Source organism: Vigna umbellata, chromosome 2, assembly GCF_029865625.1.
Source record: "Vigna umbellata cultivar VRB3 chromosome 2, Vumbellata_1.0, whole genome shotgun sequence".
NCBI lineage: Eukaryota > Viridiplantae > Streptophyta > Magnoliopsida > Fabales > Fabaceae > Vigna > Vigna umbellata.
In genome coordinates this window covers 51,435,183-51,461,221 of record NC_142166.1, presented here as the reverse complement: position 1 = coordinate 51,461,221, position 26,039 = coordinate 51,435,183, and the positions used below count along the sequence as shown (strand labels likewise).

The 26,039-nt window shown below is 29.0% G+C and overlaps 4 protein-coding genes across 4 annotated transcripts; 3 read left to right on the top strand and 1 right to left on the bottom strand.

Moving 5' to 3' along the window:
* The first annotated feature begins 1,443 nt into the window (after window positions 1-1,443).
* Window positions 1,444-6,635, top strand: LOC124830283 (lysine histidine transporter-like 8). The gene is made up of 5 exons (XM_047303947.2): window positions 1,444-1,764; window positions 2,227-2,360; window positions 4,726-5,144; window positions 5,248-5,379; window positions 5,463-6,635. Exons 1-5 carry the CDS (start codon window positions 1,454-1,456, stop codon window positions 5,949-5,951), a joined length of 1,485 nt encoding a protein of 494 aa, XP_047159903.2. The 5' UTR covers window positions 1,444-1,453; the 3' UTR covers window positions 5,952-6,635.
* LOC124830286 (NADH-ubiquinone oxidoreductase chain) lies at window positions 6,547-9,189 on the bottom strand. The gene is made up of 2 exons (XM_047303949.2): window positions 8,905-9,189; window positions 6,547-7,044 (listed from the first exon to the last, which is right to left on the bottom strand). The coding sequence occupies exons 1-2, from the start codon at window positions 9,018-9,020 to the stop codon at window positions 6,837-6,839; spliced, it is 324 nt and encodes a 107-aa protein (XP_047159905.1). The 5' UTR covers window positions 9,021-9,189; the 3' UTR covers window positions 6,547-6,836.
* Window positions 9,190-11,104: 1,915 nt separating this feature from the next.
* LOC124830284 (uncharacterized) lies at window positions 11,105-11,938 on the top strand. Its single transcript, XM_047303948.2, has one exon. The coding sequence runs from the start codon at window positions 11,221-11,223 to the stop codon at window positions 11,545-11,547; it is 327 nt and encodes a 108-aa protein (XP_047159904.1). The 5' UTR covers window positions 11,105-11,220; the 3' UTR covers window positions 11,548-11,938.
* A 6,669-nt stretch (window positions 11,939-18,607) lies between these two features.
* Window positions 18,608-25,064, top strand: SKS5 (SKU5 similar 5). The gene is made up of 8 exons (XM_047303951.2): window positions 18,608-18,891; window positions 19,022-19,131; window positions 21,078-21,348; window positions 23,322-23,424; window positions 23,522-23,867; window positions 23,959-24,324; window positions 24,412-24,490; window positions 24,590-25,064. Exons 1-8 carry the CDS (start codon window positions 18,733-18,735, stop codon window positions 24,800-24,802), a joined length of 1,647 nt encoding a protein of 548 aa, XP_047159907.2. The 5' UTR covers window positions 18,608-18,732; the 3' UTR covers window positions 24,803-25,064.
* The last annotated feature ends 975 nt before the right edge of the window (window positions 25,065-26,039 follow it).

The following is a 26,039-nucleotide window of genomic DNA, read 5'->3' as shown; positions in this document are numbered from 1 at the left end:
GATAAAATATAATTATGAACAAATGATTAAGATAAACATGGATATAAGAACAAACATTCATCTTGTTAGAAGTATCATCGACTAAAGATGAGATTAATTTATAATATATAAGTGGATCCAAACTTTATCTTATAAGCTGGTTTTGTGAAGTTGAGTTAAGCTTAAAGTCCACTTCTTAGTACACCTTCATAGCACACCTTCAGTAACTTGTAATATAATATTACTTAAAACTATACAATCTTTTGAATCTATTTTAAACTAATGACAAATTAAATATTTGCGACTTGTTTTGATGTGCCTTCAACTTTGAAGCATAAAGTGAGATTTTAAAGATGAATTGGATATTCACTTTGAAATAAAATAAGTAAATGTAGGCATCCAGTCTAAGAATTTTGTTTGTTATAACACAACATCCTTATAATATGGTGAGTGAGTGGTCGTGACTAGATTCACAGATTCGTGTCCTTGTGTTAGAAAGACAGCAGTCACTCCAGTCCAAGTAGTGGGTTGGTTGGTAAAGGAAATAGAAACACCATGCACAACAACCAATAATATCATCCCCACATAAACCAATTCAAAAACATCATCGTTTTCGTTTACTTCTTTTTGGTATAAACACCAGAAAGAAAAATTCCACAAAACAGACAACAAAAAGTATTCATCTTTTCCATCACATTTTCCTTCAGCTCATAAATTAATGCCGTTCCAAAGTATTATGATTCTCACTAATTCGTTATATAATCCTTAGCATAAAAAGTTATGTTGGAGATTAAGCAATAGAAACAAAAATCTAGTAAAAGTCTATTACAAATAAGAATAATATATATTTATATAAAATTTTGATTTGATTTGACAACTCAATATCTATTCTACAAATACATTATTATTCAATATGTAATATTTTTTAACAAAATTTGTAAATTTTTTTATACAACTTTTTGAATAAAACATTATATTTTTTTTCACAAAATTTACAAATACTCTCGTACAAGTTTTTTTAACGAAATTATGAAATTTTTAAAACAATTTTTTGGGTAAAATTCTAATTCTCTGCCGCGAGATACAACTATCCAACATTAAATCACGCTAATATTTCTTAAAAACAACTTTTTATATTATAATATTTTTTCCTTGCAATTTTTTTATATGTTCCCACACGATATAATAATATTTAAGTTTTCATACCTTATATATGTAAGATTTTTAAATGAGCAATAATAGATTCAGATACACAAATTTTTACATTCATGTATTATTTTTTTCTTTTATAAACACACAATTAATTTTTTTTATATGTATTCTATCCTTCCAAATGAATATTAATATATTATCGTACCATTGCTTTTTTAAAATAGCAAGTAGAATTGTATATTGGGAACATTTTCAACATATCCTATATATATAAGGGTGGATGCGAACATGAAATAGAACTCAACACAACACACTAATAACGATGGAGGAAGTGGTGGAAACAAAGGTAAGCATCTCAACTCCAGCAGTTGAAGTTTCGAAAACTCCGAAAAGCCCTTTTGCATCTCGTTTCATGAGCACCCCTTTGGCCAGTCCCATGAAGAAAGCCATTGAAAACATGCAAGATTACTTCGGAGAAGTTGGTCGCTTCACCAAGCTCGATCCACAAGATGATTGGCTTCCCATCACCCAATCCAGAAACGGAAACGCATATTACGCTGCGTTTCATGTCCTTTCTTCAGGCATCGGATTTCAGGCCCTTCTTCTTCCCTTCGCCTTCACCACTCTTGGCTGGTACGTATCACTTTCTATCACACTCATCTTCTAAACAACAACCTCGTACTGGAATCACAAGGTCAATTCATAGTTTGGAATCACTTTAGAGATAACGTCAGCTCATAGTTTATAAGTAGGTGTAAAACTTATCTACAAATTAGTTTTGTGGAGTTGAGTTAGACTTAAAATTCATTCTAATATGGTATCAGAACCATGGTTAGAACCTATTCTAATGATATTTATTATTTGTTGAATATATTGTTCTACCTGTTATCGGGCTGCTGTCGGACCAATCATTGAAAATATCTAATCTCACACTCGAGATGTATATACCTTAACTTGAGTAAGGTGTGTTGGAAGTCCCATGTCGACTAAAGATACTAACTTCCAACGAACTTCTTCTTAGTGATACTAACCCGACAGCAGTTGTTGTATCAACAGACATTTTATTAAATTGCATACACCGGTGTGTTGATGCAGGACTTGGGGAATCACGTGTCTCTGTGTGGCTTTTACATGGCAACTCTACACGCTGTGGCTACTGGTTCAGCTTCACGAATCGGAATCAGGGGTGCGCCATAGTAGGTACCTCCGACTAGCTATGGCAGCATTCGGTAGGTTTTTTTTGTCTGTGTATTGTATTATTTATTACGTACAAAGTGATATTGCATGCTTTATGAAATGGAGAAAAATATAATCACCATGGATAATGAAAAGATTAACACAACTTTGACAGAATGTTTACAAAAGTGAAACAAAAACTTACCAATGAAGCAAAATCGTCAACTATTAGCTAATTAAACTGTTATTATTGTTAATGTTTTTGTTAAAATAATTATTATAAAAACTAACAAGATTGGATGAATAAGAAATGATTGGTTGATTGATTAACGAATATTGAACATTTTATATAAATATGTTTCCATTCATAACATGTATGATGTAAAACGATTTTAACTACTTTTTATTATAATTATTTTGAAAATTACCCCTGGAATTATTTCTAATTGATTAACAATGTTTTTTTAGGAGGTAATAGTTGACCTTTTAATTTATTGAGGTTAATTTCCATAAATTGCCCATATAATTTTTTATACCATGTATCATCTAATTAAAATCAAGAAATATAATTTTTAAAATAATTCATCCATAAAATATTCACCAATCATATAAAAATTTAAAATTAAATAATATTGTTTTTACTCTGCACCACATAATATTTGATTTGTATGCGGGGCCATAATTTTGATGCTTATATATCTAATTCTGTCAGGTTTGTTTAGTTGAATGAATTTGGGGAGAGTGATTGAAATGATTTAAAGGTAAATTTTTTTGTTATTTATTTGAGTGGAGTTGGAAGTAAGTAAGAGTGGATTTAGAAATAAATTTTTTTAATTTGTCACATCGATCAAATCTTACACTACTTCTCACAAACTTTACTTCCAAATCCACTCTCACCTACCTTCAAATTTACTCAAATAAATAACAGAAAAATTTACCTTCAAATTTTCAATCATTCTCCTCAAAATCTATTCGAGTGAACAACACCTTAAATAAATAAAATAAAAGGGACAAATGTCACAAAGGTAGTACATGCGTTATTTATTGAGGTAACTTTACATCATATCATCTCCTCCTACAAACAACATTAAAGTTGAATAATGATACAGATGGTGCTTTTCTCTTTTTGGTGTATTATGGACATTCTTATCCACACTTTATCATCATAAGCATTTAGCAAAATTTAAGATTGATTTATTTCACTATTTAGAAAAAAAGTTACGATGTTGTCTAATGGCTATTATTCATCCTAATGTAATATGATGTGTGTATTATTTTATTTGGAGATTTAAAACAATATAAACCACCCAATAATTGACATGAGATGTGTTGGTGAAGAAATATGTGGTCCAAAAATTTGTATTAGTCCTAATAATTAAATCCTATGTGTAAAACTATCTTTTGAAAATTATTTTAATAATAACTTAAAATTATAATCTTTTAAATTTCATAATAAAGAGAATAAATTTAAAAGTCTGTATACTCTTTTTTTATCTATACGTCTCTTTACTTAACCTCAACTTTATCCTTCCTTTTTTCTCTTTCTTCTCTTTATACCCTCTACAAATCCCACTCTTGTTCCCTTTTCCTTCTCTTTTCATCTCTCCTTTTTTTCTTCTTCTCTATTTATCTTTTGTCTTCAATATTTACTAAAGACGTATGAATATGTGTACGAAGTTATTAAATATACAATTTTTTATATGGTTAATACTAAGTAACTTGAATTATTAAATGTTTAAAATCAACTATAATGTTTATTTTTATACATTTAATATTACTCTTTAGAATTTTCAATTATGTTTTCTTAAAAAAATGTAAGTAGAAACGAACTTGTTTATAGAAAATTTTATGCAAAAATTTTCAAATAAAACATTTAAAATTTTAAAGATATGACATAATAATTTAAATCCCAAACACTAGAAATTTTAGAATTTCTTATCAACATGCTCGAAAAATAAATAAACAATTGAAATTACATATAATAATTTATTTTGAAAGTCTCATGTTAATTAAAAATATATAAATAAATGTATATCTTATTTTATAAACTAATTTTATGAAATTGAGTTAATCTTAAAATTTATTTCTTAACCGTTTTATCTATGACTTATATTTTATTGTATTCAGAATTAATTTTCTATAATAAAAGAACCACAAAATTGTTCCTTTATAAGTGTAAGAAGAGACATATGTTGGTAGCTTTTGATAAAACCCGTGTTTGTTGCACTTTTAAGTTGCCCAAGTTGTCTGTTAGGTCAACTGTATGGTTGACCAGCTGTCGTAAAAGCAACTTGAAAAGTATTTTATAGAATATTAGAAAGATAGATGGTTATGGTTATTACTGGTGTAAGTGATTAATTAATGTTGACCAAAATAACGTGGGAAATTGACAAGGAAAAGGGGGAAATGAAACTGCAGGAGTAAAGATGGGAAAAGTATTGGCACTGTTCCCAATAATGTACTTATCTGGTGGGACGTGTGTGACACTGATAATGATCGGTGCAAGCACAATGAAGATATTCTTTCAGATGGTGTTTGGAGAGCCATGCCCCCTCTCACCAATTGAGTGGTATTTGGTGTTTACATGCACAGCCATTTTGCTTGCACAGTTACCAAACCTCAATTCAATTGCAGGGGTTTCCCTCATTGGAGCCGTCACTGCCGTAGGTTACTGTGCTCTTATATTTATATTATCTGTGGTCAAAGGTAGACTTGCTCATGTATCGTATGAGCCACCAAGGGGACAATCAGACACTACCATGGTTTTTAGGGCGTGGAATGCACTTGGGATCATTGCCTTTGCTTTCCGCGGTCACAATCTTGTGCTGGAAATACAGGTAATAATATCTTTATGCCTGCATCCTCGTACATTTTTGTTTTTTCTAGACACTTAAAAGCGTTTAATATTGCTTAGTTGCTTCCCCTAATTCACTTTTGTAGGGAACCATGCCTTCCGACGCTAAGCAACCTTCACGCTTGGCTATGTGGAGAGGTGTAATGTTTGCTTACCTGGTGATCGCTTTGTGTTTGTTCCCCCTTGCCATTGGAGGTTATTGGGCCTATGGAAATTTAGTGAGTGACGTTTTTAAAACGTAATACCTTAAGTTTCTGACTATTTTCACTTGCGACTGACCATTTACGCTCTTTGATTCCAGATACCTACTAATGGAGGGATGTTAGGTGCTTTACACAAATACCACGAACATGATACGTCAAAATTCATCATCGCTTTGACAAGCTTGTTAGTTGTTATAAACAGCCTCACTTCCTTCCAAATCTATGCAATGCCGGTATTTGACAATCTGGAATTTAAATACACCAGCAAGAAGAACAGGCCTTGTCCCCGATGGCTACGGATAGCATTCAGGGGGCTCTTTGGGTGCCTAGCATTTTTTATTGCTGTAACTTTACCATTCTTACCTAGTTTGGCTGGTCTGATTGGAGGGGTTGCTCTACCAATAACCTTAGCTTATCCCTGTTTGATGTGGCTACAGATTAAGAAACCACAGAAACATAGCATAAACTGGTACCTGAACTGGACATTAGGAATTATTGGGATGATTCTGAGCCTTCTGGTTGTCATAGGAGCCATTTGGGGCATAGTAGAACAGGGCATAGAGATCCATTTCTTCAGTCCACAGTAGAAACAGGATATCGTATTATTGTCAATCACAACATTGGAAGTTTAATAGCAAGCATTTGCAAGGGTTTCCTGGACAAGCATGCAGACCGCACAGAGTCGGGGACGATGCTCCTATCAATGATGAAATCGAAAGAATGCTTGACTTGTGGCTACAGGAGTCATGACGCATTCTATTCTAATTGCGCGATATCGTCAATAACGGGTCAATTTGATGTAAAATATGTGGAAATAAAATGTCTTTAATATGCGGAATGATTCAGAAATGAAAAAAAGTCAATATGTGAATCTGCCCATAAGTATCCCATTTAAAATAACAAATTTACCAGGTATTACGTCAGTCAGATAAAGAAATATTTTCACATCAACCTTCCACAGTGGAGTTAACAAGGGTTACATTCTCCACACAAGGCCAAAACCACAGAAATTGTCCTCAAAAGCTAGCAACACTTCGCATCTACCACACCTTGCGCACAATATCAGTGCCAAACGTATCTCGCACATATGTCGTCATTATACAATAACTCATCTGATGGTATTTGAACTTTCAACGTCAAGGGGTCAAAAACTCAATAGTAACTTGCAAGTTGCACTATGTATACAGAAACAAACAGCAAAAAGATATGCCAAATATATATATTGTGACAAGATCCTAGCCTTACTCAGCCACACTGACTCCAACATTGATCTAGATCAACCAATTGGATAAGATTGTGTTGATGTGAAAACATCGATTATATACTTTAGTCAATTTGGTGGAATCAGATGATACACAATCCAGTGATGAATGAGATGCGGGACCAATGGAAATGGTCAAGAATGGCCAAGACCTTACCGGTGAGGCTGTACGAGAATAGGAATATGCCAAATGTCAATACTTGATGCCGTTTTACATTGACAATGGAAGAAGCATCCTTCGTTTCTTTTTCCTTGCGAGTCTTACTTGCTTTGTAATTTTCATGCATAAAAGCAATAGGATTGTGACGCAGACTAAAATAAAAGCAAGTCGGATGTGCTTGAAGTACAGAGAGACTACCGAAAATACCAAGAAGGCTAAAATAATAAGTTCCCATATTACAAAAACCACCACATCCACCCTGCACCGCAAAAGAGAGGAGTCAAAAAACATCATTATTACATATTATGTCATTAAAAAACATTGACAAACTCATAAACCACCTAAAAAGACTGACAATCAGAGAGCATTGACCACAGATATGGTTTTTGCAAACCATGATCATCTATTGACTATAATATGTTTATGAATCAATGAGACACGAACGATGATACAAATGTCTCTTCACAGATATTGTTTATATGTGCTAAATATACGTGATTGTTATTAACAGTAACATATCTTGATTTATTAGAAATCCTTGTATCCTCGTATCTATATCCTATAATGTATTGGGGCTTCCTAGACCTAAACAAATAAGGGGGCCTTATTTTCTCCTTCCTTCCTTGATGAGTGCATGGATTGAGATCTGATAACAAACCAAGATAGAGAGTTAAAGCTAGAATATGAATTGTGTATTTTGTGTTGACCTTTTACATGTTTCCATGTTTTTGTGATTAGAAAATTTACTTGCACATTATTTGCTAGACTAATTAGATACTCACTGGATGGGCCTAATTAGTAGATGAGCCTAATAGTCCTAGGTCCATGGTACAAGCTTTTGCTAAATTTTGTAAACAGTTGTTGACTCGTTTGAAATTGAAACTTATGATTTTTGAAAAATTCTCTCTATGTTCTTGTGGAGAAAAACACTTGTTTTTTTCATCTTTGAATTGTTCATTCAAAGTGGTGAATTTTTCTTTTGCTTATCAATCATTCATGACTGTGATGTCTTCTTCGTCTTCTAATACTTTTCCACATTTTATATGTTCATCACTGCTCTACCCACCCCCACACCGCACATGCAAAAACCATCTCTTCCGAGTAATTGTAAAGGTGAAACATTAATCTGTGATAATGATTTAAGTTACCTTTACAACCTCAACAAACATATACTGATTCTAAAGGCTTGCGAAAGCTATGATATAATAAGCAAATAAATGTGCGATTAGGAATGAAAATGACTTATGAATTTGGAAACATTTTAGAGAAGAGATTGAATAATCATCACCTCTGATTAGTTTAATTGAAAACTGTATACCTGCCATCCTAACCAATTGTGTCAACACTTGGAATTTAATCATAGGGCCTAGACAAGTATTTCAGCATATATAGAGTGAAGATCAAATTCGATAGCATACTAATATTCCCCTTCCCGTGCACATCAAAGCCCCCCAAAGTAACCACTAACTACGCCAATTATTTTCCATCTGTAACCAGTGAATCTGCAAACTACATGAAGTCAATTTTCCCCACCGCCTAATTTCAATACGATTTGTGCCCCTATAAGATATGTCCTCCTTTCAGCATTAGCGAAAAAATAATATGAACCAAAACCTTGTATTTATGTATGTATTACAATATCATTGTCAAGAAAATCTACCCTATTTTATATAACAAGAGTACGAACATACCCAAATCAAGGAATCAATAACAAATGGTCTGTATGGACAAAAAACAAAACAGGTGGGTCTGGGAACAAATTGAATATTAATCCAAACAACCACGCCGAAACGAATCACCCTGTTCCCCACCAATTTTTTTACTTAATAATTATTCCTAATCATATCATATTCACAAGTAGAACAATATCCATCTCGATAAAATATATATATAAACGGGAAATAAGCCAAATCCTGGTGGGGGGTGGGAGGCAAAACATTCCAGCTAAGAAAATGAAAAATGAAAAAAATTAACCTAGCGATATTCATGATCTCGCAATCCCATGAGTACTATAATAAACATGATAAATAAAATGGGGGTTTTGATTAATAACAGGGCAAGGATTCCTAATTTGAAGAAAAAAAAAACATAACTGAAATAAGAATTGGGTAGGGCATACCTGGAACTGGCGATGTTTGAAGAAGTGGAGGAGAAGAACGAGACAGAGGCCCAGTCATGCTTGGATCGAATCTGATACTCGCGTAACTGTTCGGCCAGATTCGATCGCGTTATCATGGTAGCCTCTCTCTCGCTCTCAGGTTCTCCCTCTGTCTCTTCCTCTCGATTTCTCTCTGTGTTTCTCTCTCCTCTTAAACCAAAAAACTCTGATTCTCTCTCTAGAACGAAAACGTCGACTTGTGACTTTTTCAGAGCCAGAAACGAATTCGATTGTAGTTAGAGAGCGAACCAATCATGCATTCCATTTGTTTTAGTTGAGTGTTTCATCCTACACCTCCAACATCTCATCCTGCACCTCCAAAAATTCCATTTTTAACCTTATGACATATGCACCTCCAACTTTTCAAAAAATTTTATTTTTTAATAAATATATTTTTATTTTCTTCTCTCTCTTATTAAAGACACTTTAATAAATACATTTTTATTTTTTCCTCTTTCTTATTAAAGTTCCTCTGCACCATTTTAATAATAATCTAATTTAATTTAAAATTTAAATATTATTTAATATAATTTTATATTTAATAATTATTAAAATATGATTTATATAATAGTTATATTAAATATATAAAAATCAAATAACTAAAATAAAAGTAATAATGATAAAAATAAAAAAATAAAATAATAATAACAATAATATAAAATTTGCTTTAATATATTCAAATATATTAAATTATATTAAAATATTACAATAAATTAAACAGTTATTAAATTTTGAATAAAAACAAAATTTTTAAAAACTTATTTATTGGATACCGTAAAATATGTTAATAGTTTTTTTTTAAAATTTACTAAATATTTAATTTAATTAAAAATAATAATATTATTTATTATATCTTTCTAATTTAATATTATTAAAATATTATTTATATTTTATAATAATTTTATTAAAAAAGTAAAATAAAATAACTAAAATAAAGTTAATAATAATAAAAATAAAAATAGTATTGAAAATCACATAAAAGATACTTAAATATATTATATTATATTAAAATGTTAATTTAATTAAATAATTATTAAAATTTAAATAGAAAATAAATTTAAAATTTCTTAATCGGATATAGAAATCCGATAACGTATGAATCGGATATGGGTATGCGAGAAGTTTTCAAAATTTTGTTTTTTATTTAATTTTAATAATTATTTAATTTAATTTAATAATTTAATATAATTTAACATATTTAAATATATTAAATGTGATTTTAAATATTATTATTATTTTTATTATTATTTTTAGTAATTTTAATAAAACTATTATAAAAATATATATTATATTTTAAATAAAAAACTATCCAATAAATAAGTTTTTAAAAATTTTGTTTTTATTTAAAATTTAATAACTCTTTAATTTATTGTAATATTTTAATATAATTTAATATATTTGAATATATTAAAGCAAATATTATATTATTGTTATTGTTATTTTATTTTTTATTTTTATCATTATTACTTTTATTTTGTTATTTGATTTTTATATATTTAATATAACTATTATTATGATATAAATCATATTTTAATAATTATTAAAATATAAAATTATATTAAATAATATTTAAATTTTAAATTAAATTAGATTATTATTAAAATAGTGCAGAGGAACTTTAATAAGAAAGAGAAAAAAATAAAAATGTATTTATTAAAGTGTTTTTAATAAGAGAGAAAAGAAAATAAAAATATATTTATTAAAAAATAAAATTTTTTGAAAAGTTAGAGGTGCATATGTCAGAAGGTTAAAAATGGAATTTTTGGAGGTGCAGGATGAGATGTTGGAGGTGTAGGATGAAACACTCGTTTTAGTTTTATGTTCCGGGCTTTCAAATTGCCCGCTAAAAGCCCAATTAATAGGCCTAGTAATTAGTTTCTTTACGGCTTTCCATGGCACATTTTATTTTGGGCTTTTTTATTCTCACTCCCTTTTTACTAAGTTCATCTAAAGCAAATAGTTTCTTATCTATCAAGATTAAAACATATTTTGTTTTTTTTTTCCTCTAAACTAAAATGTCATTAAATATTAACTTTGGGGATGAACTTCTTAGAAAAAATCATAAATCACGAGTATAGTTATAGAAGAGTTTATTTACTTTTTTTAAAAATAAAAATGAATTAGTTATTAATTTTTTCTGAGATTTTAAAAAATAGCAAAAAAGCAAGGTTCACTCACAGGTTATTCAGCTTCACACTCCTTGCGATTTGTATTGAGTGAAGAAAAAAGAAGAGAGGTTCCGTTCTGTATCTTTGTTGTAGCGGTGAATTGATAGCCATGGCTTCCTCCTCAGCTTCTCCGACACCGGGCACCGCCGCTGGAAACTCGAAGAAAGGGTTAGGGTTTTTGTCTCACGCGGTGAAACGGAAGGACAGTTTCATTCAATTCTTCGCAATGACGGGAATCCTTCTCCTCAGCATGCGATCTTTAGGGCAGAAATACAAAATCCACAACCTCCAAGAAGATATCCACGTCCTCAGGGACGAGAACGCTTCTCTCTCCGACCGCATCAAAAACATCAAGCGCGACCTCCTTCGAGAAGCTTCTCTTGACTCCTCCGGCCTCTTTGCTTCTCGCCTTCGCTGCCTCTTTTCCGCAGAATGATTGTCCGTAAGTTTTTGCTACTGTTTTTGATCTCTCAACAAACAATTTCAACTGTTTCCGTGCTCTCTTGTAACGAAATTAGACTTGTCAACAATAATAGCCTTTGAAGGTGCCTGTTGCTTTTTAGGAATATACTGCTATGCTTGTCCTATGGTAGTGATTATTGTTGAGGATTTCAAGTGTTTGCTCTTAGAGATTCATATTAAATACAGTGTACTGTGAGAGTGAATAATGAATAGAAGGGATAGACGATTCTTCATATAGCAGTTTCGACATCTATGTTTAGAAATTGTAATCTTCCGTGTAGAACCTGAGCTTAGATGCTAGTTGAATTTGATGATAAGATAACTTTTCCTCTGAAATGAGATTCAGTGGTTATAAGTTTTGTTTATATGTTAAGGGATTTGCTGGAGTGATACTTAATTGTCCTTAGAAGCTAATGCAAACCATTGCACCTTCCAGCACATCTCCACTGCAATACGTATCTTCATTGTATGATAATTCAGGAACAAATCATCAGTGTTGTCCTCAAACTATAACTTTCTCTAATGTAATAAATCGTTTTAAGTAATGTTTGAAATGTTCAAATCTAGCATTTTAGTCTATCTGATAATGTATGTTAGTAAAGTTTATGTTAGGATACAAGTCCCACCACTAAGAATAAAATAAGACATGGGTTTATATATACATAAATAACTCACGAAGAATAAAACAAGACATGGGTTTATATATACATAAGATAACTCACGAAGAATAAAACAAGACATGGGTTTATATATATATATAAGATAACTCTTTGATATGAGACCTTTTAAAGTGATGTTAAAAGCAAATTCGAGAAAACTTGACACAAAGCAAATAATATTTATCAGATGTGGAGATATATGTGTGTTGAACCTCCCTTCAGTTTAAGGGCTAATTTGAATTTTTTTTATTATTTAGGAGGCTAGCTAATAGGATTTGGAATACTTTTTTCTCGACTTAATTAGGGAGTAATGAAAAGAGAGTAATAGTTCAGAGATAAAATTGAGGGATTACTTTATGCATAATCCAATTGCTCCCCAGGTTTGTCCAATGGCAGCACGACGCTCCGTCTACTTTGGCAGTTGCATAATTTATTATTCATTTGATATTGAATCCGCACTCATCCACCATTTACTTGGATTGATTTTGGAAATATCTTGCCTCCTGTGAAAATCACAATCAGTTAAACCAAAGATTCGCAATCTCTCCGTTTCTCTTTGTTCTCTGGATTTGGTTAAACTCTCCTACACAGTGGTGCCTGTTTTTCCTTTGCACAGTGATTTATATAACTACCATGGTAATCCTTGTTTACTTAACCACCAATTTCATTCTTTCATGTGCTTCGTAAAAACCGTTAAGATCAACCGTTAAGTCCTTGCAATGTTTTGATTTCTTCAATGCTTACAATCTCTCCGTCTCTCTATGTTCTCTGGATTTGGTTAAACTCTCATACACAGTGGTGCCTGTTTTTCCTTTGCACAGTTGTTTACATAACTACTACGGTAATCCCTGTTTGCTTAACCACCGATTTCATTCTTTCATGTACTTTGTAAAAACCGTTAAGATCAATTGTAAGCCTGTTCTTATTGGATGAGAATGGCTCCTGAATGGAAAGGAACTCAGTGTCACAATTTCTTTTGAATTGGTCTATAAGACGACCAATGATAAGGTTCTTTTTATAGACTGAGTTTATTTGGACAAATTTCTCAATAAATTCATTCCAAGTGAGAAAAATAGATATGAAACTCTATGTAAGTTAAAATTATCTTAGTGTACAAGCAATTTTGTTTGTTGAAAACATACGAGAAAGTTTCTATATAGGATAAACTATTTTTATTTTCTCATTTTTCTTTATTAGAAGGCGTCTATCTAGAAATTCATTCAAATAGGAATCACAATTACTTTTAAGGTTGGAACTCGTGATCAACATTCTTGTTATAACAATTTTATGGATAAGGTGTTTGTTCAAAATATTTCTTATAATGAGTGGGGCAACCCTCTTCCTTTTAGTTAGGCTAGTTCATTCTCAATTCTAATGATATTGTTAGCCCGATATGTACAGTAATTTGTGAAAGCTTAGAACTATAGATTCTCAAATTTATAATTGCCATCAGGTATTTTCCAAACTTTTGTTAACTAATGCCCTACAGACAACGACTTAGTTTGATAATCTTTTCTATATTATGTGTTTTTGTTTTTATTTAATTAATATTTATTTTTCTACTTGTTAACATGAGTTGTAAGGTCGTTTGAAGCAAAACTCTACTGATATGAAGCCTTCGGCTTGAATTGAACCTACAATGTATTTTAGATAAAGTAATTGAAAAAAAAAATCATAGGAAATTTAAAATCCTATTTATTTTCTATATATTAATTATGTAAAGTCTTTTACATTATCATTCACCTAGATATTGTAATATGTAGTGAGTTCTTGATTTTATTACGTGTCGATAAATATTTTAAAAGTTAAACCTATCATAATTTCTTATTGATTAATAGTATAAAAATATTTATGAATTCTTATTTCTTTCATGGGATTTTTTTTCACGAAAAAAATCCTTTAAACAAATTCGCTACCAAATTCGCCACCAATTTATCTCAGTGAACTTTATTTTATTAACTAATTATCTGAGTGAGTAAACATAGATAACCAATCATCTGAATAGACATCTGCTGTCATGTGGGGTGGTGGTGACAAATGTGGTGGTTGCTTGGAAGTAGGGATTCATAGATTAAAATTTGTTTATTTATATATTAAAAATAAATAAATAAAAGTAAGAAAAGTCATATGAGAAGAAAGACGAGAAGTTAACTTTATTTTTTGGTCTTCATAATGAGCTTATGGAAAAGTTGAGTTAGCCTAAAACATAATATATATATATATATATATATATATATATATATATATATATATATATATGAAATTATAATAAAAAAGCATTATTGTCAGTCACATCTTATTATAATTATTTTACTAATTGTATTCTGAAAATAAATTAAGTTTGAGCAAAATAAGTTACTTGCTAAATTATCTTTAAAATAATAATGTTCATTGATGAATAATTTATTATTAGGTAATTGAAAAATAGAAGAAGAATGTTGCATCTCATAAACAATGTAACTCTAAACAAAATTATGAAATCATCGATACCTAATTTGTTTTTTTCCTAAGAATTACAAGCATTTGGATTCGACTCCTGAGTTGAGATTAAAAAAGATTGAATTCTTGAAAAGAATAATGTCACTAAAAGAAAAGCAAGTTTAATAATTTGTTTTGAGATATGAATATTGGTCTCAAAATTAAAGTTTATAGAGAAAGGTAGTTAAATAAACTAGTAACAACATATGCACTCCGTGATGACAAAAGGGTGAGATAGAGGCAAGTTTTGTTATTCCACACCAATTTTCAAAGATATTTATATTCGAAATTAATAGGTATAAAAATTTTGTTTCACTTTTATCTTTACCAAATAATGAGTATACATGGGTGTTTTTGCTTTTTGCTGTATTTATTTTCTTACTATTTATACGTTAATTAATTAAATGTTATAAAATAATAAAAATTTATTAGAAATACAATATAATATTATCAAATATTCAATATAAAAAAATTATTTTTCAATATCAAATATTTAGACAAAAATTATAATTGTATATATATTTTAAATTAAAGTATCACATCATTTTTTATAATAAAAATATTTATTAAATTTGTAAATATTAATAAAACAAAGTTGATGAAGTTTAAAAATATTTTAAAAAATTACAAAATATATTAGTTTATTTTTTAGATAAATTTTATTATAATAATTGTTTTATTAAAAATTAAAATTATATTTTAGACAAAAATCAAATTAAAAAGCAATTAAATTTAGAAAGAAAAGATTTAACTGATAAAATTAGTAAAATAATTATTTTGAGTTAAGAAATACTTGATAAAATTGAAAACATGATATATACACCAAAAGATAATCTTCTTATGGAATAGTATGGATAACCCAGAAGAGTAGAAGGGATGTGTACATATGATAATGAAAATTAAGTTTAATCAATATTAAAATATTTAATCAATTATATTAAATAATTTAAAAACTGATGAAAAGTATAGGAAAAGGAAATTAAGATATATTTTTATATAATTTCTTTTTATCCATTCATTTAATTTTCCTCTTGACTAGAAAACACAAATTTATTGTTTATTTTCATTTATAATTTTGTTCCATTTTTAAGAAGAATAAAAGTTAAATATAAAATTGTTATTTCTATTTCTCATATATTTATGTTTCATTTTACCCACTTGACAAGTAAATATTGATTTTAGAGTACAGTATTCCTAATATATTAATTTATATTGTCTTTCATGTAAAAGGTAAATGAAATTATTTAATTTTAAATTTAAACTTTTTGTTACTTTAAAAGAATAAGATTTAATTATATTTGTATTTTGTATAGTTAGCTAATCATCCTTTTTAATAACTATACTTAAACTGGTGAAAATACATACGTGTAGTAACTTTTTTATGATAATAAAAGTAATTCAATTATTATTATAAATTAAATATAAATAATTTTTATAATTTTTTACATAAATTTTTTTGTTGATATTTTTTATTATAAATAATTATTGTAGTTTTAAAAATGATTAAATTAAAAAATAAATAAATAACAGTCAGAGTGAAAAAAATTGAATTTGAAAATAAATTACTTAAATTATAAAATTGATAAAATAATTATTTTAATTTTTAAAAAAATCATTACAGGTAAACTTAGAAATAAAATATATAAAAAGAAATTTTCTTTAATAATGGTATAGATAAATCTTAGCATATGTGGTATGTACAATTTCTTTTGGTCAATGTTAGACAATAAAGAGTGAACTGTGTATACATAGAAACTAATAAATTAAAAGGTGTGTAGAAATTAAACTAAATAATTATTTGAAATATATAAACTAAAACATAAATTTCTTAAACTATAATAATTAAAATGTGCAATTAAACCTAATAAAAATACCATACAATAAAAAACTCTTAAAATAAATAATAGTCACAGCCAATATTTTTTTAAATATAAAAAAAATGTGAAAATTAAATAAATAAAAATAGGTTGTTGCTTTCTACCTCCCATCGATAATTACTTTCCAGAAAAAAAAAATCCAAAACTGTTTATCGGAAAGTGAAAGGATGCTAGAAGAATTTTGGAACGTCCAAGAAACAAGGTAAGAAACAGTCAAAATAGCTTTTATGGATATAAAAATGACAGAAATTGCTACATTTCTTCCTGCACCACGGAATTCCTTCCCACATCCAATTTGTGTAACAAAATGACATAAATATTCTCCATTAAAAAACATTTAACACACTTAAATGTAGTTACATTATAATTAAATATATCTGAATGTATCTATTTATAACATTGACACTAGAATTGATATAAAAAATAAATATAATATTATGAGTTTATTCAAATAATTAAATTTTGTAATATTTTTTGTACACTTTAATTGATTTTTTAATTATCCAAGGATTATTTTTAGTAACATAAATTTTATTTCTTTAAAATATTAATTAATTTTGATCAATAATATATAATACATAATTAATAACTAACACACACTTAAATTAGTAAATTTTACATTTATTAATAATAATAATATAATTAAATATATTTGAATGTACCTGTTTATAACATCGACATTAGAATTGATACTTGCTGTAAAAATTAAATATAAAATTCAATATAATGTTATCATTTTAATCAAATTATTAAATTCTGTAATACTTGTCTACACTTTAATTGATTTTAAATATCTAACTATGTTAGTATTATAAATTTTAATTCTTTAAAATATTAATTAATTTTTACAAATAATTATATAATAAATAATTAATAACTAACACCCATCCACACACAAACACAACACACATCATTATATATTTTAATTATAGACTAAATACAATTTTTGAAGATTAAAAATATATTTAATTCATAATAAAATGAAAGAATCATATGTTCTCGTTTCTTTTTTCTTTCTATATAAAACAATAATATTAGAAGTTTTTAGTATATTATTAAAATTTTAATTATCATTTTCCTATTTATTTGTAAATTGAATTTCAACATCTTAAAACAAATTAAATAGATAAAAGAATCATTTATCACAGTATAAATGGTTTACCTATATTACGAAATTCCACGTAAAACTTTACAAATATTTTCTTATTACAATTTTTAATATAATATAAATTATAATTATAATGCACGGAAATCACAATAGAATACATTACTGATATTTCAATGAACATGAATTAGAATCTCATAATTTAAAAAAAAAATCACTATACTAATTGAATTAGTTAATTTTATAGCAAATACAAATTAATTTTGTGTGCCATTGTACAACCTATATTCTATAAAACAAAAGAAAAATCTATTTTTATAAATTTAAAAAACGGAAAAGTTTTGTCATTCCAAACAAACGCATCATCATGAAGTAACAAACAAAATTCTCTGTGACAGATTGACACAAGTAATTATGAGCACACAAACAAAGTAACAAAAACAAACCAAAGCGGTTATCTAAACCAAACAGGACCGCAATTTAAAAGAGGAAATTGTTTAGGACTAATACTCTGCACATGTCTTTGTTCAATTTTCAGTTTAGAACATCCTCCACAAGTAATTATTTGTATGTTTAGTTGGAGGGAAAAAAACCAAAAATTAGGCATAAATTTGAATGAAAAAAGCTTCAAAAGTACGATTAATTCCCTGTTTGTTTTAAGTTTGAACACATCATGTGTGAACCGTGAATACCCACAAAGGAACCATGTGGAAGACAAAACAAAACTGCATGGTTCAACTATAATTAAGGTAGTACGTGGGACCCACCACCGACACTTGCATCCAATTTCCACTCTCTAAAACAAAACCCTTCACTTTTTACATCCACCCAAATTCCCTTCAATTTTTTTCCCTCTCTTATATTTTAACATTTTTCAATTTTCAGGGCTATATATATATATATAGATACACACATGCATCACTCCCACTCTGTACTGCACCTAAATGTGAGCCATCCCTAATCATTTCTGACCCTTTCCCTTTCCTTCAAACTCTGTTTGTCCCTTCATACACTGTGTTCGTAACTAAGAAAGTGCAACAATGCATCTCAATTTGATGGGAAGAGCCTCTGTTGCTGTTCTTCTGTTATCTCTTCTTGCTATTTCTCACTTTCATTTTTCTGGGGCCGAAGACCCTTACAGATTCTTCAACTGGAATGTCACTTATGGCGACATTTTCCCTCTTGGTGTTCGCCAAAGGGTATGTCTCAATCTCAACCTTTTCTGTCACATTTCTTCACACTCTTTTTCTTGTCTTTTACCATCATCAATATCATAAATATGGTTTTGGATCATAATGAGTAATTGACAAATTGAAAAAAAAAAAACAGGGAATCTTAATCAACGGACAATTCCCAGGTCCAGATATTCATTCTGTTACCAACGACAACCTCATCATCAATGTCTTCAATAGTTTGGATGAGCCTTTTCTTCTTTCCTGGTAACTCTCCATCTCTTTCTTCACTCTCTCTGTTTATTCTTTGATCGAACATTTGTGTTTTGTGTTGTGTTTTATTATTAATTAAGATTAAAAAGTGTGGTCGTCTGAGATTTTTTTTAAATATAAAAGAAAAATGTTGATGTTCTTGATGTCGTGATGTTTGGGTCGGTTGCACTTTTATTTAGACGCTTTGGCTGTTTGTTGAGTCATCAGAGTCTTGCTGGAAAGTGGAAACACTGAAATCTGGCATGTGCTGCATCGAATGTGTGGAAGCGGTTCCAGATCTGGCTTCTTTCTCTTGGAAATATACTAATGAAAAGAAAATATTTCAATTGTTCAGAACAAAGGAGAAATGTTTTTAAAAACGTTAAAAATGATCATATTATTTTTGTGAAAAGGACAAAGCCATGTGATTGAGACACTGCGGTACAGTGTCTCAGTAGGAGAGTAAGGGAGAGGACTTATTATTATCTTTTTAGTGTTTAATAATTTTTTCTATGATAAAAATATAAAAAATAGAATATTTTTCATAAAAATATATTTATGTTTTTTTATTTGTATATTTTTTTTTCTCGTCCAGTGAAAGTGGAATGGAAAACCCTTATCATCACAGCCTCAGAGTCAAGTCAAACTTATGATTTGTCTAGAAGAAACTAGGGAAAGAGGTTCAACACATTAATCATGAATAAAGTTTACAAACTTTATGTTTTCAAATAAATTTAAATTAATAAAAGAAAATGCTTTGTAAATAAACGTGTAAAGGAAAGTTTCTGGAATTAGTATTTGAGTTAATTCTACAAAGTACATTTATGAAGTTATTAAATAAGAATTGAAGTGAATACATTTTAATTAACTATAAAGTATATTTGATAAAGAAAATTTTACTGTATCCACTCGTTTAAGTTTGTATCTGCCTAAATTTCCATTTGAAAAAGGAAAATTTTCTTTCATCAATTTTGTATTATTAATAATACTTCATATAAATTGCGGTTTGGATTTTTTCAACGGAGAAAAATCTCCAGAGCTACATTTAGACATAAATCTTGACTTTTGTATTTTGCATTTCTCTAATTACTCATCTTTTGTAAGAAATAAATTATTTTTTTATTAAATAAAAAATTTATTATATAATTTTTTATATTCTATAATTATATAATTCTTAATATTGTAATGTTATGTATCATAATTATATGATTTTTAAATTTTAACATTCTAAAGAAAAAAAAGATAGATTTAATAAATAATCTCAGGAAAAAAATATTATTACAAAAAACAGAGAATGTATTAATGTGATGGCGCGTTTACCTTTTGTAATTAATGGAAGACAACCATTACAACGATGTTCCCTACAAAAAAGCTATTAATGTGATGGTCCTTTTTTCGCTTTGTGAATCCAGTGTGACGTGTTACCTACTGCAAGTTTGTTTCCTAAAATCACGAGCACATGGTTCCCTGCTTTACTTTATTAACTCGGTATTATTTTGAAGTAAATTTAACTTCCATAATTTGCAATAATGAAATGACTTTTAGGGCGTATTCTTTTTTATAACTTGAGAGAGTAAATTTGAGAGGATTTAAAGATAAATTTTTTTATCGTTTATTTGAGTGATTTTAGATGTAAATGAGAGTGAATTTAGAAATAAAATTTGTAAAAATTGGTATAGAATTGTATTGTCGTAAGAAATTAAAAAAATTTATTTCCAAATTTACTCTCATTTACTTTCAAATTCACTTTCATTTACTTTCAAATTCACTCAAATAAACGACAAAAAAGATTTATCTTCAAATCCTCTCAAATTCCCTCAAATTCACTCCTTTAGATCCACTCAAACGAACAAGTTATTAGTGTAGATTTTAATTTTTACTAAACAAGTAGAAATTATTGTTAAATTGTTAAAAAAAGATAATTTTTGTTTAAGAAATAAATAGAGAAAATAATGATGCAGGAATGGGGTTCAGCAGAGAAGAAATTCGTTTGAAGATGGTGTTTTTGGAACAACATGCCCGATTCCACCAGGGAAGAATTTCACTTACATTCTTCAAGTGAAGGATCAAATTGGAAGTTTTTATTACTTTCCATCTCTTGCGTTTCACAAAGCTGCCGGTGGTTTTGGAGGCATCAGGATTCTGAGCAGACCAAGGATTCCGGTGCCATTTTCCGATCCTGCCGGCGATTACACTGTTCTCATTGGAGATTGGTTCAAGTCCAACCACACGGTAACAATTCCTTTTCTCATCCTATCAAATTCAACATTATTAACTTTTTTCACAATTAATACATCTCATGTAAAAAAAAGTAAAAGAAACGTTTATTTGATTAGTGGAAACAAAACAATGTAAAATACTATAAATAAACTTTATTATTATTATTTTATTAGAGTAAAAGAATGGAAGCTTATTATATTTTCAGTAATGTAAAGCGAGAGATTACATAAATAAAGTAAAAATAGTGAAGTTTAGAACTGTTTAGATTAATATTAAAAAAATTAAAAGTGAAATATATTTGTTTAGTACGATAAAAGTCTAAACATTAGTAAAAAATTAACCATGCATTTAATTATATTGTGAACAATGATTATTTAATGTAATTATAAGTAAATAAAAATTTACAATGTAATTGATTATATTCACATATTTTAATGTTTGTGATATTATTAATTATATTTTAAAATACAATTGATTATATATATATTTTTACAAATATCTGTATTTATATAGCTGTTATTTACTCTCTTTTTTTCAATATTTTTATTTCTCAAATTTTAATTTTTCTATTTATTTCTTCACTCTTTTAACTTTTTTTTCCTTGGAATAAACGAGGAAGAGACAATTTTCCGCACCCTTAGCTTAGAAGCAAGGGATTATCCCAACCTACATAAAGCAAAAACATCCATCACCCTGTCTTTCTTTTATTCTGTCTTTCTTGGAGTGAAGGGCAAGGAAAAATTTATTTACTATTATTATAAGGTTATAGAAACTTTTTATTTTTTTAAATATGATATGTATTAAAATTAAAATTAAAAATTTTATGTTAATTTAGTTCGAGAACTTATTTTATTGATTGTAAAAGTAAATGGTATTCTTTTTAATGTGGGTAAAAAAATAACTAAAATTTTTGAATAAGTGTATGCTAAGTTATAAATATGAGACAGAACTCGTGAAGAGTCATAAATAGCTGACATTCATGACTTCGTTGACTTTGTTGGGTGGGAGCTCCTAGCCCTCCCATGCATTGCGTGTTAATAAATACTCATTCATCACATTTTGGAAATCGCAAAGTTGACATCACATTTTTTGGATTGTGTGATAAGAGACAACCTCTTCATTCGGTCACTGAAAATTGACTAGTGCTGATATTGTAAAACCCAATAATTTAAAAGTGGTTGGAGAAATCGAATCGAATTAATCTATTTAAATATTTCATTATTATTTAATTATTATTAATACATATTTTATATTGAAATATTTTTTTTTATTGAATTATAGTTTAATTGAATTCAAACATAGCTGTTATCTAGGAATCCAACAGTAGCCGAGTAGGAAATTTGATGGGGACTTAACCACTAAACGTAAGTCACCATAATCGAAGAAAAGATAAAAGGACAATAGAAAAAGAATAAACTGTTTAACAAATATCAAGCGAATAATTAGTTTCTTATCCCTTGTATTTCTAATAGAAATTAAAGATACTATTAATATGATAGAAATATTTTATGCTTAGTGTTTTTAATTGAGAAACTTTGTTGTAATAATGTCCCCTTGGATACTTCGTACATAAATAAAATAGCCTTAAAGTGGTTGCTTACAAGATTTTAAAACTTTTGAATTATTGATGATAATTTATTTAATTTAAACACTTTTTGTATGAATAAATATTCTACTTATCTATCTGTTTATCTGTCAAGAATTTGGCAAATTTGCTAATTATAATTACATTAAACCAAGTTTGTTTTTCTCTCTGTCTTTTACTAAATTTGTAGAGATTGATTGGGTCGAAACCATTGTGTATTTGATTCAGCTTAAACAAAGTACAAGCTTTTTTCATGTAAAAAAAAGTGGTAGTTTTTGAAATAATTATATATATGATTTTGGGATAACTTGTTTAAAAATCTACAAACTTGTTATGTATATAATGGCTTGCAATTAACTTGAATGATGAAGAAATAAACGATGTTTTGGATTATATGCAGACTCTGAAAGCCCATCTTGATAACGGTAAGAAGCTTCCTTTCCCCGATGGAATACTTATCAATGGTCGTGGACCTAATGGGGTGGCTTTAAACGTTGAACAAGGTACGCTAATAAACCCTTGATACTTGTAAAAAAATAAAATAAAACTTACGATAATCACGAAACATTAAAATATATGTGTTTATGATGTTCACAACAGGAAAAACTTACAGACTCAGAATATCAAATGTGGGGCTGCAACATTCCCTTAACTTTCGCATTCAGAATCACAAAATGAAGCTGGTGGAAGTGGAAGGAACACACACTGTACAAACTACGTACTCCTCTCTTGATGTTCATGTGGGACAATCTTATTCAGTGTTGGTAACTGCAGATCAACCTGCTAAGGACTATTACATTGTGGCTTCCTCACGATTCTCATCCAAGGTTCTCACCACCACTGCAGTTCTTCGCTATAGCAACTCTGCAGGCCCAGTATCAGGCCCACCCCCTGGTGGACCTACGATCCAGGTTGATTGGTCCTTGAATCAGGCCCGCTCAATAAGGTATTTTGTCGCACAAATGATAAAAATATTTAAGTTGGTAGTATAATTATGTGAGTAGTGCTAGTTTTAACTCTGAAACATACTTGTTCAGGACTAACCTTACAGCAAGCGGACCAAGACCGAACCCGCAAGGATCGTATCATTACGGTATGATAAACACGAGCAGGACCATCGTACTAGCGAGTTCTGCTGGTCAAGTGAATGGGAAACAAAGATACGCACTGAACAGCGTGTCTTATGTTGCCCCAGACACCCCTCTCAAGCTCGCAGATTACTTCAAAATCTCTGGTGTTTTCCGCCCCGGAAGCATATCTGACAGACCCACTGGTGGTGGCATCTACCTTGACACATCCGTTTTACAAACTGACTTCAGAGCTTTTGTGGAGATTGTCTTCCAAAACAACGAGAACATCGTTCAAAGCTATCATCTCGATGGCTACTCTTTCTTTGTCGTTGGGTAAGCTCTTGCAACTTTGCATACTCAAATTTAATTAATAATTACCACAATATGTTTTTACTAAAATATGTAAAATCATTTATGCAGCATGGATGGGGGACAGTGGACACCTTCTAGCAGGAACCAGTACAATCTCCACGATGCAGTTTCACGTTGTACCACACAGGTGAGGATGAGCCATGTTCTTTTGTGTAGCATAACATAACAATGTTGTTGTTGATGTATTTTGCTTCTGACTACTTCAATGGTGGTTGATTTTGTTCAGGTGTATCCAATGTCATGGACTGCTATTTATGTTGCCCTTGACAACGTGGGAATGTGGAATTTGAGGTCTGAGTTTTGGGCACGACAATACCTTGGGCAACAGTTATATGTGCGCGTTTATACAGCATCAACCTCAATCAGAGACGAGTTCCCTGTTCCAAAGAATGCAATTCTTTGTGGCAGGGCGAGTGGTAGACACACGCGACCACTCTGATGGGTCCAACCTGGTAGAAGATGCATTGTAGCTTTAGAATATAAAGAGTAATTAACTTGAGTGCTTTCGTTTATTTATGCTAGCTATATATGCTCAAGTGAGATGATGAATATGAATGATTTTACTCCTAAATGACCCCAGCTCGAGGTCACATTAATTCTTTTCCAGAGAGATAGAGAGAGAAATATGTATTATCTTCGATTTTACTTGTGTTGTTGTTCTTGAGGCGAATCTGATTGCAGAAAGTCCGCTTTTATTTACATACACCATTTTAACATTGATAAACAAATTGAGGTCGCGTATTTAGCTGTGATTTTAAAAGTTTTACTAACGTTGTGCATTAAATTAATGTTTTAAACGTTAAAAAAATCTTATGATGCTTTTAGAAAGACTTTTCTAATTTCATTCAATTATTTTCCATTTTAACAGATTTTGGGAATAGAAAAGGAAGTACAAGTTTTACACTAGATAAAAGTTCTTATAAATTTATTATAATAAAATTTTGATTGAAAATTATGTCAATCATCCGTGAGTGAATTGATTTCATATTTTATTGATGTTTTTTATTATAATAAAAGTTTTGAATTGAAAATGATGATAATTTTTTATAAGTGAGTTTGTGTAACGTTTCGACAACTCTTTCCAGAAGGTCACGCTTAATTATAAAGTTTTTATGGTTAGAATCCTTTTAAACTATCTATATATCCTTTAAGCTATCCTTCTTGTGGTGTACAATACATGAAGTACATTCAACAATACAATAAAAGCTAAAGGATTATATATAAACAGTGCATGAAATACAGGCAGAGACATTGAAAGTAGTAAGCAGAACTTATAATAACGGGGAAAAAGAAAACGAAAGAAGGGAACAAGATGAAGATTCATTTTCTAAATAATATTTTTTGAAAAAAAAATCCTATTTATAACAAAAAGGATATAATTTAAGGTTATAACTAGTTAATATAAATGACTAAATCATTCATATGAATAATTATAACAAATCAATGTATAATCATTTATTAATAAAATTAATTAATTTTTTAAATAATTGTGATTTATGGTGTTAATATTAATAACATTTTTTCTTTTATTATTGATTTCTTTTAATTTGCTTACAATTCCATGTCAATTTTATATTTTAAAGTTTTCTCACTGATTTATTTCTTATTCTCTTGTATGTTATTATATTCACCACTACCATAACTATTTGCTACAACTTATAATAAGAACTTTGTTA

What these genes read in the sequence shown, in the direction of transcription:
- SKS5 (XM_047303951.2), top strand. Translation starts at nt 18,733, where the DNA reads ATGCATCTCAATTTGATGGGAAGAGCCTCTGTTGCTGTTCTTCTGTTA. An exon ending in GAGCCTTTTCTTCTTTCCTG is followed by an intron (nt 19,132 to 21,077) that starts GTAACTCTCCAT and finishes ATAATGATGCAG; the next exon opens with GAATGGGGTTCAGCAGAGAA. An exon ending in GGTTCAAGTCCAACCACACG is followed by an intron (nt 21,349 to 23,321) that starts GTAACAATTCCT and finishes GATTATATGCAG; the next exon opens with ACTCTGAAAGCCCATCTTGA.
- LOC124830283 (XM_047303947.2), top strand. Translation starts at nt 1,454, where the DNA reads ATGGAGGAAGTGGTGGAAACAAAGGTAAGCATCTCAACTCCAGCAGTT. An exon ending in GCCTTCACCACTCTTGGCTG is followed by an intron (nt 1,765 to 2,226) that starts GTACGTATCACT and finishes GTGTTGATGCAG; the next exon opens with GACTTGGGGAATCACGTGTC. An exon ending in ATTGGGCCTATGGAAATTTA is followed by an intron (nt 5,380 to 5,462) that starts GTGAGTGACGTT and finishes CTTTGATTCCAG; the next exon opens with ATACCTACTAATGGAGGGAT.
- LOC124830286 (XM_047303949.2), bottom strand. Translation starts at nt 9,020, where the DNA reads ATGATAACGCGATCGAATCTGGCCGAACAGTTACGCGAGTATCAGATT. An exon ending in TCAAACATCGCCAGTTCCAG is followed by an intron (nt 7,045 to 8,904) that starts GTATGCCCTACC and finishes TTTGCGGTGCAG; the next exon opens with GGTGGATGTGGTGGTTTTTG.
- LOC124830284 (XM_047303948.2), top strand. Translation starts at nt 11,221, where the DNA reads ATGGCTTCCTCCTCAGCTTCTCCGACACCGGGCACCGCCGCTGGAAAC.